The sequence below is a fragment of the Lactuca saligna genome, chromosome 2, assembly GCF_052625555.1.
Source record: "Lactuca saligna cultivar CGN05327 chromosome 2, ASM5262555v1, whole genome shotgun sequence".
Classification (NCBI taxonomy): Eukaryota; Viridiplantae; Streptophyta; class Magnoliopsida; order Asterales; family Asteraceae; genus Lactuca; species Lactuca saligna.
The window spans coordinates 141,718,042-141,733,253 of NC_136418.1; the positions used below are offsets into that span (position 1 = coordinate 141,718,042).

At 31.8% G+C, this 15,212-nt stretch overlaps 2 protein-coding genes across 3 annotated transcripts; both read right to left on the reverse strand.

The window, feature by feature from the left end:
- Window positions 1–6,761: 6,761 nt before the first annotated feature.
- LOC145031867 (GTP-binding protein Era-like protein) lies at window positions 6,762–9,205 on the reverse strand. Its single transcript, XM_078980514.1, has 9 exons — window positions 8,744–9,205; window positions 8,409–8,554; window positions 8,185–8,325; window positions 7,983–8,096; window positions 7,790–7,915; window positions 7,602–7,700; window positions 7,352–7,453; window positions 7,193–7,273; window positions 6,762–7,079 (listed from the first exon to the last, which is right to left on the reverse strand). Exons 1-9 carry the CDS (start codon window positions 9,087–9,089, stop codon window positions 6,993–6,995), a joined length of 1,242 nt encoding a protein of 413 aa, XP_078836640.1. The 5' UTR covers window positions 9,090–9,205; the 3' UTR covers window positions 6,762–6,992.
- A 2,394-nt stretch (window positions 9,206–11,599) lies between these two features.
- LOC145031868 (uncharacterized) lies at window positions 11,600–13,901 on the reverse strand. 2 transcript variants are annotated; one of them, XM_078980515.1, is made up of 4 exons: window positions 13,741–13,901; window positions 12,542–13,136; window positions 12,056–12,463; window positions 11,600–11,987 (listed from the first exon to the last, which is right to left on the reverse strand). In XM_078980515.1, exons 2-4 carry the CDS (start codon window positions 13,098–13,100, stop codon window positions 11,827–11,829), a joined length of 1,128 nt encoding a protein of 375 aa, XP_078836641.1. In that variant the 5' UTR covers window positions 13,101–13,136; window positions 13,741–13,901; the 3' UTR covers window positions 11,600–11,826. The 2 variants fall into 2 exon arrangements, with proteins under 2 accessions (XP_078836641.1, XP_078836642.1); XM_078980516.1 differs by lacking the exon at window positions 13,741–13,901 and adding an exon at window positions 13,222–13,315.
- Between the last annotated feature and the right edge of the window lie 1,311 nt (window positions 13,902–15,212).

Consider the following 15,212-nt stretch of genomic DNA (forward strand, 5'->3'; position numbering starts at 1 on the left):
GTCAAACAAAATATCATTAACGATATCATGCCTGTATTTGAACCCCATGAGTTCTTTACAATGAATTGCATCCTCTCCAAAAGAGTCTAAACATGCCTTGTGGCACACCAGACATAACTCGTCAATTGGGAATAGTTGGATCATGAGTTGTTATTTGAGGAAAGTACGATACTCCACAGGAAATATATGTTGGCCAAACATATCTATAAGGATAGTTAGAAGAAAATTTTGAGCATGTGGTGCGCGTAAACACTACAAAACTGCTTTCTGCCAAGTCGTCATTTCGAGATGAACTTCCATATTGATATGTGCATATACATATATATATATATATATATATATATATATATATATATATATATATATATATATATATTACATCATATCTTAATCTTTTTAGCCATTTTTATGCTCATTATTGGACAACAGATACTTAATCTATTATATGTTTTGTTGTAGAAGTAAAAAACATGCTTGGGAACAAAATGGAAGGAAGCTGGGAGCGAGAAACTTGGATCAAGGCTAAAATGAAAAAAGTCTCTTTACCACGACGTGGTGACATTACGACGATGTGGCATTTTGAATTCTCCCGTTGAACCTCGAAGACTTGCTGATTACGTGATAAATCCAAAGACCATGTCGTGGTGGACTTACCACGACGTGGTGAACCGACTTTGAGAATATATATATATATATATATATATATATATATATATATATATATATATATATATATATATATATATATATCAAGGTTCTAAATGACGTGAGGCGTGGCGTGGCGGCAAGATCAAGTCTCAAACTTAACGAGCCATGGCGAGCCATGACGTTTTTCAAGGCGTGATGTAAGGCGACGATTTTGTATTAATTTAATATTATATTACCACATAAATATAAATTTATATTAAATATAACTATTTTTTAGAAGTGTTGATCAATAACTAGTAACAAAATTTTAACAAAAACCACAATATTTGTATCTCCGATTAGAAAAGACATAACAAAGAGCAAAAAACTGTGTCTAAAACGAAAAAACACGCGTCCTAACATGCCATAACGTGCCATGGCGCGCCATATCACGCCTTGCCACGCGCCACGCCTAACAGCAACGTTATGAGGCTTTTCGTAACGGCGGAGCCACGCCTCACGCCATGGCGCGCCTTTTAGAACACTGATATATATATATATATATATATATATATATATATATATATATATATAATGCACATTCCTCTAAAAACCTAACTTTTACTAGAGCTTTAGTTGACTTTTGAAAGCTAATAACGTTATTTGGAAGCTTGGAGTTGCAGAAGACTGATTAGAAGCTTGATTTTGAGAGATTTGAGGCAAAACTTCTTATGATTACTTATTCTTCTTGTGTTTGATCATGGATTACAAGTTGAATTTCAGTTTTACATGTTTGTTTGTTGATGTTATGAGCTAAATACCCTAACTTTCGTTTAGACTAGATTATTTGCTTATTTATGAGTTGATTAATTAATTATTTAATTATACTAAGTTGGTTATTTGTTATGTTAGCTTATTAAAGACCTCTAGTGTGGCAAAAGAGTTTCTAATAAGAATGCTTCAACCTAAGAAGATGAAACACACTATGTGGCATGTTGACTGCTTCCACTCTAGTGTGGCGTCAGAGGACATTGGAAGCGTAATTATCCGACATATCTAGCGAAGTTGAAGACAAGGTTAATATGACCAACAAGTTAGGTATAATTATGTGATTTTTTTTTTTTTTTTTTTTTTTTTTTTTAAATTTCCGAAGCATAATATGCTAAAAAAATAAAGATAAGTGGCAATTGTTGATCGGGTCACCATTTTTATCGTTTTAATTAGAATTAATTTTCAATTTGTGCAGTTATGTTTTTGAAACAAGCAGTGTTGCTGTTGGAACCTTTTCTCTTAGTACTTGAATGAAATGTGTGCACTCAACTACGTTTCAAAACATAATTGTACATGTAACAATCACTTAACATAGAGTTGTTGTGGTTCACATGTCCATATGATCTATGCTTGTTCACTATTATATATAAAAATGCTAAGAATTCCATCAGGACAAATGCATGAACTCAATAGAGTTATGCCTACATACTTCGAGTTGTCTATCTTAGACCTCATATATCTTTTACAATTCTAAATATGAAGGAAATCGAAACAACGTAACTGTTATGATTTTTAGGATGATTACCCCAAAGAAATGTCTCAATCGAAGATAAAAGAAACTGCGAGACAATCTTTTGAAGTACTTATCACTATATAATTATTAAGTTATTTTAATACAACGAAAAAAAAAACACATCTTGTTAAGACTTTGCTCAACAATTGTTCTTGTGTTATCTTCTTGCAAGATGCTTAGATGCAAGTAGGAACTTAACAAAACCCTTGCTGAATCCAAACTCAAACATTGGATTACACCTTCTATAATCCACAGTATGTGCACTATACACCTCCTCACAAGTATCTGGACTTAACTACCGATCTCCTTTTATATGTGTAAAACTCAATCACTTTAACAACAAATGATACATATATCCTCAACAAAATTTATCTATCTAATTATAAGTTATATATTTTTAAATATTGTATTTTTATGAAATTGAAAGAAAGAGACACGAAAACGCAACTACATACGAGTTGTCTTCCGTCATTTCCCTTTCCCCACCGATTTATCACAACTATCAATGCTTCTTAGATTCAACCCATAACATAACACATGGAGATGGGGTTGCTCTTCCAAAAATAAATAAACATTAATAATGGCATAGAATACGTTAGAAAAAAATAATGGCTGTGTTTGGTAGAACTATATTTACAACTACAAATACAAAAATTAAAAAACCAAAAAATGTTTGCTTTCCATTTATGTTTGACTTTATTATTAATATGGAGATGAAAGTAGATAATAACATTACAAAATAACTAGGTTATACATTTACATAGCATTTTTAATGCAAATTGATTCGTCTAAATGTTTTCCAGAATTAATATTTTAATTAGTTGTACTGTAGAATCATATAAAACCTAAATTGTTATTTATAAAGAAATATATATATATAGAAAATTTTTTGTCTACGAATCACTTCCTAATATTAATATATATTAATGTTAATATATATGACTTAATCCATAAAACAAAATTGGTGTATCATGATTGAGATGCAATTTAAAAAAAAAAAAAAAGAATCATGCTAGACTATTCTTTGAATAATAATTATAAAATCAGGTTACATGATAATAATATCAAGTTATACAATGATATATTTCTCATTTTTTACATATATCTAACACAACACGATATATATATATATATATATATATATATATATATATATATATATATATATATATATATATATATATATATATATTCAAATCATGTTGACCATTCATATCAATTGTTCAAGATTTGAACAGTGTCTTACTCAATGCCAACTATAAAGAGTAAAACTATAATTTACTTTATTAAAATTATTTTTAAAAAACAATTAATTTACAGAGTTAGAAACCGTTCGTTGGGTCCATTATAAGATATACAATATCTTTCTCCAATATTCGTGGACACAATTGTCGGGTGTGTACTCGAACAAAGATCGCCGTACGAGTTCCGAGTTTCTAATTACAATAAAAATGAACGGCTCAGATCCTCTCTTCTCAACTGTTGTAGGGTCACACCGCCACAGTTATTGGCGCATTTTTCGCAACGCGGCAAGGCCTTACTCGATATGGCCCACCACAATAAAAGCCCATTAAGAAACTAAATCCTATCCAGCCTCATTTAATTTCAATAAAGTGCTTGTAATTGCATTTAAAAGTTTTAATTGTGTTAGTATAATATTTTTTTTTAAGAAACGGCAAATATTATATATAAAAGTCACATGTTCAGCAAGTAGCTAAGAAACATGGACAAAGTACAAATACGATAACATATAACTTAACAAAAAGTAAAAGGTGAGATACTCTAATCAACTCATCTACCATATGATTTCGAACTCCTATGTTTAAACCACGAAAAGGATTGGGAAATAATGTCATTTGCAATCATCGTGGGAGAACTAATCACCCTATTGAACACCTTATTATTCCTCACATTCCATATATTCCACAACAAACAATAGAAGATTATTGTGACCATCAACCTTTTCTTAGGGCAATTACCCCATGAAACCCCAAAGTCGAGAAATTCATCCATGTTAAGAAATTGTCTCAATGGTAAATTACACCATCTGAAAATCCACTCATGAGTCTCATCAACCACTTTGCATTTTACTAACAAATGATCCACAGTTTCTTGCTCATCACCGCATAGTACACATAAGTCAGAATGAATAGTAACACTTCTTCTCATAAGTTCCACAGGAACATGTATCTTTCCTTGCAAAGCACGCCAAACAAAGCATTTGACCTTGAGCAGGATGATCCTTGACCATTCAATGATCAGACCATTGTGAGGTATTCCAGTGGCATCGATACACCTCCTCATCGTGTTAGCCGTATACATACCATCCGAATTAAGGTTGAACTTCAATCCGAGGGAAACTGGAGTAAGTCTAATATTATTGAGTATCGAACAAATCTCCATAAATTCTGATAGCACAACTTCACCACAGGGTATAATATGATAACGAAAGTGTTGTTTGGAACTGTGAAAGGTGAAGTCGTATCGGACCTTTCAACTGTAAATGGTTTATATATATATATATATATATATATATATATATATATATATATATATATATATATATATATATATTACTGAAATTTTAAAAGATAAAAATAATAATATATTAACTTAAGTATAGTTTTATGTTATCAATATTATACATATTTTATTAATAATAATAATTGCGTTTGGTAAAGATATTATTAATACCAACTACGATTTAGATATCAATACAAACACCATTTACATATCAACAATCCTATTACGTTTGAAGCCCAATTAATATTTTACAATTGGTTTGGGCTTTAGATCAACTTAAGTAATACGTCAGGGAAAAGGATATTGGCATTGCATATTTATATTTAGTGTTTCACGGTTATGGTTTCAATTTTAAGGAATCGGCAAAAATCAAAAGAGAGTCACCTATTTGTATATAGTTTGCTGATTTAACAAAAAGGTGGAAAATTTTGAAAGACACTTTGCTAAAAGGTGCATTTCTTTTTAATTAAGGTATTGTACTCTAAAATTTTAATTAATTGTGAAAGGGAAATAGACTTTTTGGTTTGTTTGCATATGGGTAACTATTATTTTTTGTATATATTTAGGTAACAAACTTTTTAGAAGTGCTCACATATGATCATTCTGATCGGTTGTAACATGTTACATCCGGTCATAACCGGTATGATGGTCATATGTAAACACTTTAAAAATGTTCGTTACCTAGATATATACAAAAAAAAAAGTTACCCAGATGTCAACAAACCGAAAAGATAAGAGTAAATTACATGAATGATCTCTATTGTTTGAGTAATTTGTATGTTTGGTCCCTAATTAATTTTTTAACTCGAATGATCCCTAATGTTTATTTTTGTTGTGCGTTTGGTTCATGTCTTACCTCAAAAGACTATTGAGACATTTTAAAATTATTTTTAATTAATTTCTAATTTATTTTTTATATATTTAAAAAAATTAATAGACTCTACATATCTGTATCTTGTCACCCTAAACCTGAAACCACATTTGAAAATTTTAAGTTGGGTCCCACCAGTCACCATTCATTCTCTCATCACCCTCAACTTTTGTTTTCTTTCCATCTATAGTGAAATCGACGTCTTCACCATCCTTTCTTTTTTCGGTCCTTCAACTCTGGCGAACTAACACCACAACCCTTCTATCCTTCTATTGGGTTGGGGTGGTGGAAAGTTCAATGAAGAGACAAATGTGTTGTGGTGTTTGTTTGTCGGAGTTGAATGACCGAAAAAAGAAAGGACGATGAAGACATTGATGTCACTAAACATGGAAATGAAATAGAAGTTGAGGAGGATGAGAGATGTGATGGTGACTGGTGGGGCCCAACTTAAGTTTCTCAAAAGTGGTTTTAGATTTAGGGTGATGAGATACAGATATGTGAGGATTTATTATTATTTTTTAAATATATAAAAAAATAAATACATAAATAAGAAAATTAATTGAAAAAATAAATCAAAAAAGACACAATAGTCTTTTGAGGCAAGACAGTGACCAAACATACATCAAAGATAAACAGGAAAGATCATCCGAGTTAAAAAAATATAAGTTATGGAGCAAACACACAAATTACCCAAACCACAATGACCATTCGTGTAATTAATTCCTACATTTTTGGTTTATTCACGTCTTGGTAACTATTATAACTGATCATAATAGTCATATGTGAACAATTTCAAAAAATTCGTTACCTAGATGTGTACAAAAAAAAAAAAAATAGTTACCCTTATGTGAATAGACCGAAAAATTAATTACCTTAACAAGTTTATTTCCAATTGTGAAATCATACATTCAATTTTTTCTTATGAGAACATTACACTTGGAAAACATTACCAGTAAAATCAAATTATATTTTGATGAAATTGTTGTACTATTATACTGAGAAAAAAAATAAAGATAAACTACAATGATAAACAAATAAATAAAAGCACCTTTATTTTTCCATTTCCCATTTTATCCCCACTAGGGCAAAGCTCCAAACCTCATACCTCCACCATCAATTGCATTTTATCATATGTAGTAATTTTTTTTTCATATTGTTTGAATTTCACATGTTAAATAAGTAAAAAGAACAATTAATAATGAAACAAATCGCTCAAAGTGTACTATACTACAAGTGATTTTACCATCCTAACAAATTTCACAATGATGAGTTACACTTACAAGTTACAAGAACAGGAAGAAGGAAATCAAAAAGACATATTTGCCCATATACTAACATTTTCCTACATCTTAATGATCAAAATTTTCTATCTTCATTACAACAAATAGTGTCATGTCATGTTTGCAATCACAAAGCTTGAATTTTTCCCCCATACCCATAATACCTCAAAAGCCCTTCATCTTGTCTCCAATTCTCTTTCACCTTCACTTCCACCTGTTTTCATCACAACCATTATTCATTTCACATTTCAAAATCTTCTTTTTCTTCCTAAAAACTAAACAAAATATTGACCAAAACAATCATTTGTTGACATGATACAATAATACCTCCAAAAAAACTTTTTTTTGCAAGAAATCTTCAATGTCAAGTCTAGAAGCTGTTGCAAGAAGCTTTAAAGCCTTTCCATCCTGGTTAAATCATTAAAAAAAAACGATTAATACAAATAAAGGGAATATTTAGCAAAAACATAAAAAAAGGTCACATGCCTTTCCAATGAGGATGATTTTTTGGGTGTTTTTCTCAACAACTATTTCAACTTGAATGAAGTCTTTTGCATTAGGCCTAGTTTGGTAATTTATTACATTCACCTGCCAAACAAATAGACATAATCTCATATTATATATATATATATATATATATATATATATATATATATATATATATATATATATATATATATATATATATATAAACTTGTGATTATATAATTCTTAGTTTAAAATGGTGCAAATTTACTTGACATGCGTAAGGAACTTCATTTCTGAATTGCATAAAGATCTTTTCTCTAACAATTTCACCTATGAAGAATCTTTCTGGATGCTCACTAGTTATATCCTGCTTAAACACAAATATTAATTCTTCAAATACAATAATAATTAAAAGTGTGAAAGATAAATAGATAATAATTATTATTAGTAACATGCCTTGGGATAATATGCGGGTCCCAGTGGAAGTTTGGATAGTATCCAATCCTTCACATCATCAATTCCATGACCATATTTGGCACTCACTGGTATCACTTCATCTACATCAGTAGATTTCTCATACCACTGAAAATACAATTATTATAAGTATTAAGAACATATGATTTGAAATTTTGAATAATACATTTCTTACCTCAAGTTTCTTTGCCATTTCACCAGGTTTAATGAGATCTCTCTTGTTTAAAACCAGTAACACAGGCACATTTTCTTTAAGTTCTCCTACTCCTTCTTGCAACACTTCATTGATCTAAATGCAAAAGCAACAAACACAAATGTTAATGAAAGGATATAAAAGTTCGACATTTGAAATCTTTCTTTTAGGAATTTGAATTTACATTTTGGGGTGTCTTGCATGCATCAACAACAACCAATACACAGTCTGCATTAATGGCAGCACTACGGACATTTTTCATCATCATTGTGTCTAATTTGTGCATCTTCTTCTCGATAACACCAGGTGTATCGTATAATATCATCTGAAATGAAATCCGTTAAAGCGTGAGATGATGAGAGAAACAACCTGATGAACAATTGAAGTAGAAATAGAATAGAATCAAACCTGATACTCTGGGGCAGAACATATACCAAGGATTCGATGCCTTGTTGTTTGAGGCTTATCTGTAACAATGGAGAGTTTTTGCCCAATCATCTGGTTTGAAAGTGTACTTTTTCCAACATTGGGCTTGCCTACAACAGCTATATATCCTGTGAATTATACATAAATGTGTGAATCGTTTGTTTTTATACAGTATTTGGGAAATTCTGAGCTTTATTGAGGAAAAAACTAAGCTCGGTTGGTAAACAATCACCGATGATTACCTACCATCATCATCATCATCATCAATTTCTAAATTGAAGCAATACAACTATGAAAAACATTTGAAGGATACTGACCACTGCGATGGTTAGGGTCAGCAAGATAACCAAGCTCCTCCATCTCATAATCGTCTAGCATCGCCATGTTCCTATCTGGCTTCGAGCTCAACGACAGAATCGCAGGCGTTCCGTAACCATCCTCCTCCTCTTCGTCTGTTTCCACTTGTTCCTGTTCAAACCTACTTCCACCGTGAGAACACAGCAATTGCTTCGACGGAGAAGCAACGGTGGAAGAGGAGAAAGCGTGGAATTGAAATTGACGGCGGAGATTGTAGGGGAAGGCGGAGAGAGGAGATAGGTGGAGAGATAGGAGGAAGTGGGTGTTGGGAAGAGCGGGGGATATGGTTTGAAGGGCAAGCTCCATTAGTAGGGATTTTGTATGGGTTTATGAATTGTGGGAAGGAATCATTATCCCCATTGTTTCCTCGTTCCAGAGCGGTATCTCCCACTGCTTATCTTCTTCTTTCCCTTCTGTTGATTCCTTATAATTCTTTCATTTAAACGACGACGTTTAAACCCTTTTTTTGTATTATTTTATTTCAGAAAATTAACTAAATTAACCCATATAAATAAGAGAATTAATAATACTAACCATTTTTTCCAGAATTAATAATACTAAGTACTAACCATTTTTTGTCACTCTATGTATCCACATTTATAATGCTTGGGCCTCGATCTTGTGTTTTTTGGTTTTCGTTTTCGCCTTTATTTCGAATTTTTACTTGAGCCGTACGTGTATGTGCAAAGTGGATACTCCTTTTGTGTTTTCTTTATGCTGAAAAATTTGTATTTCGAAATGTGAAATCATTTTTACGAAAAGATTTTGAAATATGTTGAGGGAGAAAGGTTTAGGAATTATACGGAATAATGATCGAGTATATGATTCTTGTATTCTATTGGTAAGTGGAAAAGGGGCATATGTAAAGTGTTTTAGTGGGGCTTTAACAAAATGGTAAACATCTGTTATTTGAAAATAGATTATAAAAGTCCAAATTTAATGTTTCATAAAGTTCGATTAATATTTCGGATGAGTCCATTTCGGATTTCGAACATATATAAAGTGCGGTTCTCTTTCATCTGCATCTTACACTTGAAAAAAAAATATCTTTCAACGGTGCCTCATAAATGTTTAGTATCAAAAGTTTTTCAATGAAATGACAACTTTTTAGGCCCTTATATTAGAATGTACTTCAAATTTGGTAACTTTTGATTTATTGTAATGTTAGTGTAGCATTTCGAAAATGCTCTTTGGAGTCCGAATTCTTACTTTCTAAGATTTATATTAAAAAGTAACATCATATATGTTTATCTACTTGTTATATTTCATGGTATTTATAAAAAGAAAAAAATCATTACTTTGTCATATGTTGTAGAATTGTAGCATTTTGTTCATCCATTTTGGAAAAGTTCTTTGTATTTAAGAATTAAGATTCCATAGTTTAAAGTCCTACATTTTAACTATTGTATTCTTTTATTGTGTGATACATGCCAACAATAGTCAAAGAGGAAATCTAATTTTTTTTTTATTCTATCTAAGAAAGAATCTAGAAATGTCGTTAGTTCAATGGTGTTTTTTTAATTCCAATGTAGTGTGCCTACTAAGAAACGTAAGGGAAATGCTAGGGTTTAGGGTTAAACTACACATTCCCGTTCGATAGGTCAATACCACCACACTAGAGTTTAATGTAAAATGTGCCCCAATAATGGTTTATAACAAAATTTTGACCTATCGGATAATAATAGGTTTTAGGGTTTATGTTTTACAATATATTGTATTTTGTGAAAAATTGGAATTTATGTTTTTAAGTGTATTATATTTTGTTATATATAAATAAAAGCATCTTAGTTTTCAATATTTATTTGTGTTGTTATGCTTTCTTTAAACGTAAGGGATAATACTTTAAGTATAATTAAATAAATACCAAGTTCGATAATGTAAACATAAAACTCGATTACATAAAAAGTAAACACTATGATAGTCTTGAGACTATGAAATCTAAATCACAATTTGATTACAAAAACATAAAATGCAATGCATTTTCTGGCGTTAGTACTTGAGATTTAATGACCATCATTAGATTGAATGTTTCGTATTCAAAGTTTGAGGAGAATGCACCATGTGCATTCCGTATAAAGAGAGATACACCATCGACATGAAAAATTAACGATATGGTGACAATGTGTAGATCTTAGTGATAACTATCATTATATCACAACCATAAGGTATACTTTCAAGTCGTATTTTGTAGATGGACAATATCCTTCATATAATCATGTACTTCAATTATGATGTTCTCCATCGGGGTATTACTTTCAAGTTTCAAGGTCCACACTTTGATCATCCTCATTCAAAGCACCATCTATCTATAACTTGTGATTTTATCATAAAATCTCATTATAACATATATTAGGATTACATTCGTTACTACGAGGTTTAGCATACCAACGCTGTATTATGTCAAGAAAAAACCTTAATGAGCATTGTTCTTGATACATTTTGTTTGTTACTTTCTTCTAAATTAGATGCTGTGTATGTTTTGCATGACAACCGCATAACATGGTTTCTAAGCATTTCCTTTTGAGAGGGCATCTTTATTATGATTAGTGGTTGCAAGCAAGTTTCAAAACATCCAAATCTATAAATTATTGAATAATTATTCACTCAAACTGAAAATGCAAACCATTATGTGTATCGAAAGGAATCTTTCCATGCAACCGATAACAACAAATAAAAACTCAAACATCTCGTAATTATCAGTTGAGTTCTATGCAGAAAAGTCTCATTATTTTCGGAAAATTTATATAAAGTTCTATTTTTTTTAACAGGAAAGTCTAATTATTTTGAGATACGCAACCCACAACTGATTGTCAAACTGATTAAACTAAAAAACTTCACATAACTGAATCAAGTATTGCATGTTTATATAGAGCATAAGATATGTAGAAGCCCAAGGGCACAAACTCATGTAAACCATAAACAGTAAACCGTAAACCCTATACTTATTCTAAAACAAAACTATATGTATTCACATCGTTATTCACATCGATGATTTCTTCAAATTTCAAAGCTTCTATAGAGTATAGCCTATACACTATTCTCATCACTTATGAGAAGAATCAGAGTCTGTAGAAATCGAACCTTTTTCAATCGGAACATTAGACCACACCAAAGCAGCACTTCCAACTGTAACCACAGCAACAATCGAACCCCAAATCCACCTTTGTCTTCTCTTCCTTCTTTGCCTAACACACCTCATTGCTTCTACACAACATAACACAAATCTTAAAATCATTTTCAAAAAAAAGATAAACAAAATTAAAAATACTCACCCATAGTTTCTTGATTCCTTTGAGACATTTCACGATTGACAGCTTCATAGTACTTTAATCTGTCCAACAACCTAGCAATCTCAAAGTTCTTGGAATCTAAAAGTAATTCCATTTCAGCTTCAACTTCGGCTTTACCGATTCCCCTACCGATGGAATCGGAAACAAACCGGATTACATGAACCTGATTGGATAAATCATCTGCTGATTGGTCTTCTTCCAAATGGGTGAGATTCAATCCAACTAGAGATAATTGTTCGCGTATTCTCCCCCATTGGTTTTTCATGTCATGTATTTTTTCTTCTGCTTGTTTCCTTTTCTCCATTTCCGCTAGCAAACTCAGTTTCATTTCACGTAACTCGGTCTCAAAGTCGCTTCGAGAAGACTGTGATCCAATCTCAGATGACAATTCTGAAAGAAAAAGAAATCGGATTCATGTTTCTTATCAACAGAATTTATGGTGTAAAATGTAAATGTAAGGAAAGTTACCTTCCCAAGCATCATAAAATTCAGAAGCTGAAGTGTTGACTCCATCTGTGCTGCTTCTAACACTCAATGAATCTTGAGGGTCGAAGAAATCATCTGTCTCGTTTCCTTGTTCCAAGTTAGGGTTTGAAATTGAATTATCCTGTTCAACTGCTGGATTATTACTGATATCAATATCATCTGTGCCATTGATCTTCTCATCAATGGTCTCACTCCTCTTTTCATCAAGTAGAGCGGTATCTTTGTCAGAGAATGTTTTGAGAAGACGGGGCCCACGTCCCTTGTGGTTAACTATATATGGTGATGGAGTGAAAGATGATGGGGAATCTGGAACTAAAGGGAGTGGAGTTGGGTCAGGGGTAGCATACAGAGCAGGTGAAATCTGTGTCCAGTGATGCTTTCTTTCTTTAGTTTCTGTGCTGTTGTTTGAATCTGGTTGTTTATCAGTGTCATTGACTTGGTTCCCTTGTTTTGAATCACTTCCATTTTTCCCGGCTGCCATGGGTTTTGAAGCTTTTGGTTCTATTAAGCTATGTAAAGCTATTGTTGTGAACGTAGGCATCGCAACATCAAAAGATCCCTATGGCTTCAAGCTTATCTATTCAATCAACCATCAAACAAACGAATTCGACATTAGTAGCAATTCAGATGAATCAATAACAGTTACGAACACAAAAATAGACCTAAATCTGATAATTTCCTCAGTATCTGGCCATCAAACACAATTTATAATTAAAATTCCATCGCCTATCAACAACTTTACTCTAATTTCACTCGCAGCGCTTTGAATTTTCAACATTTTATTGATAATTACACATTCCATTGAGGAACACGTGCATAACAACCTGATTATTATGTAAAACGTGCATCGAATCTATACAGATAATATGTACGCATAATCAAGCAATGAAAGTATACAACCGAGAAATTCATTCGCAGATACTATAGTAAATTCCCAAACTGTATAATTCAAACACAAAGCCATACGTTTTCAGCTTCTATAACAGTATTTATCAGAAATTCAAATCTTCAACATACTTACAGATCGGAATCAAGAGTCAAACATACAATATATAAACATAAACACTTGATTCGTGCCAGAAGTGAGCATAAATGATTTGCTAATTGATATATGCAAACTTACAGGCATGTATCTGTATATAAATAATATATATAAATCAGTAAGCATAAAAGAGTCGTACCTTAAGGATGGAATTAAAACGTAGGGAACGGAAGGTGCAACAAAACGAAGAAGACGAAGTCGACGATCGGCTTACAAGATTCCATTCGCCTCCCTGGCTTGTGGAGGAAGTCGAGAAGAATCGTTCAGTTTCTTTATTGGTTGCTGGCTATCGTACGCGCCACGTATCACGCTAAAGTATACCGGTTTTTACTAGATATTTACAATTCTCCCCCTTATATTTTGGCTTAAGGACATTTCATGTCCTGAACTTGCATATTTTGCACGTGATCATCTCCTAGGTTTGCACTTGTTTATGCCCCTTGCTCTCTTCATCTATCTATTCAAATTTAAGATGAAAGTGCTCGCTTATAAATTAGATAGTTTTGATTTAAGTGCTTTTGTGTTCATGACTTTGGAAAGAAAAGAATACAAGAAAAAGAGGGAAAATAATAATTTGATATTTTTTAGTTCTATAGAGTTGGTAATCGAAAAAAAAAATACATCCTAATAAAAGCATATTATACATGTCACATCCAAAATAATCACATACATCCAAAATAGGATCTTCTCACGAATGAAAAACATACGACATACCTAATGGTATAAAGTGGGAACCCCAATGATTGTACAAGATGGCCATCAAGATGTACAAGATGGTAGAAAAGGGGTACAACTTAAAATTTAACATGGTAAAAAAAATATAGATTAAACTAGTATCTCGTTACCCCCTATAAATCTAACCTTATTTATAAGGTTGTTAATGTCAAAATGTTCCTTGTTAAAAACAATGATGCCAAATTTGCCATTAAAAGAGTTACAAAATGGTAACAATAAAATAAAGGAATTGATGGAGCCTAAAAAGTTGGTATATTACATTTATCTAATTCAATTTAATTTAGCATATCTTTAACGATTAATTCACCAATACTTTTGTAACAAAAGAAAAAAATATATTTACAAAAATATGTTATAAAAATAACATTGAAATTTATGTTTTTTATTATAATAATCATACAAGTATCATAATGGGGAGTCTTATTTATTTATTTATTTATTTATTGTACCTATTTTCATTTCTTCTAGAAAAAAGTTCATTTCTCCAAAATAAATGACTCAAGATTCAAGGGAAACTCTAGCTGACAAATAGTTTTGATTTAAGTGCTTTTGTGGTCATGTCGTCATGAGGACTTATAGTTCACCTTATGAAAGTTGGAGGACCTACAATGGATTAGACCGAAGCAATGATGTACGAAGTGTAACTTCATCGATAAATAAAATAAGTGATGCTCATTGCCCGCCTCCCGAGGCATGGTGGTGATAAGATTCAGATTCCGCTCGGTATCTCGTGGACGTTGATAGCAACGGAGGGGCGGACCCAACCATAGTTTGGATTTTCGTTTGTCGTGAAATTGAAATAGTTTGGTTTTGATTTTGTGCATTTCGGATTTATTGGATTAGCAACCCACTCGAATAACCCAAATTGAAATTCAA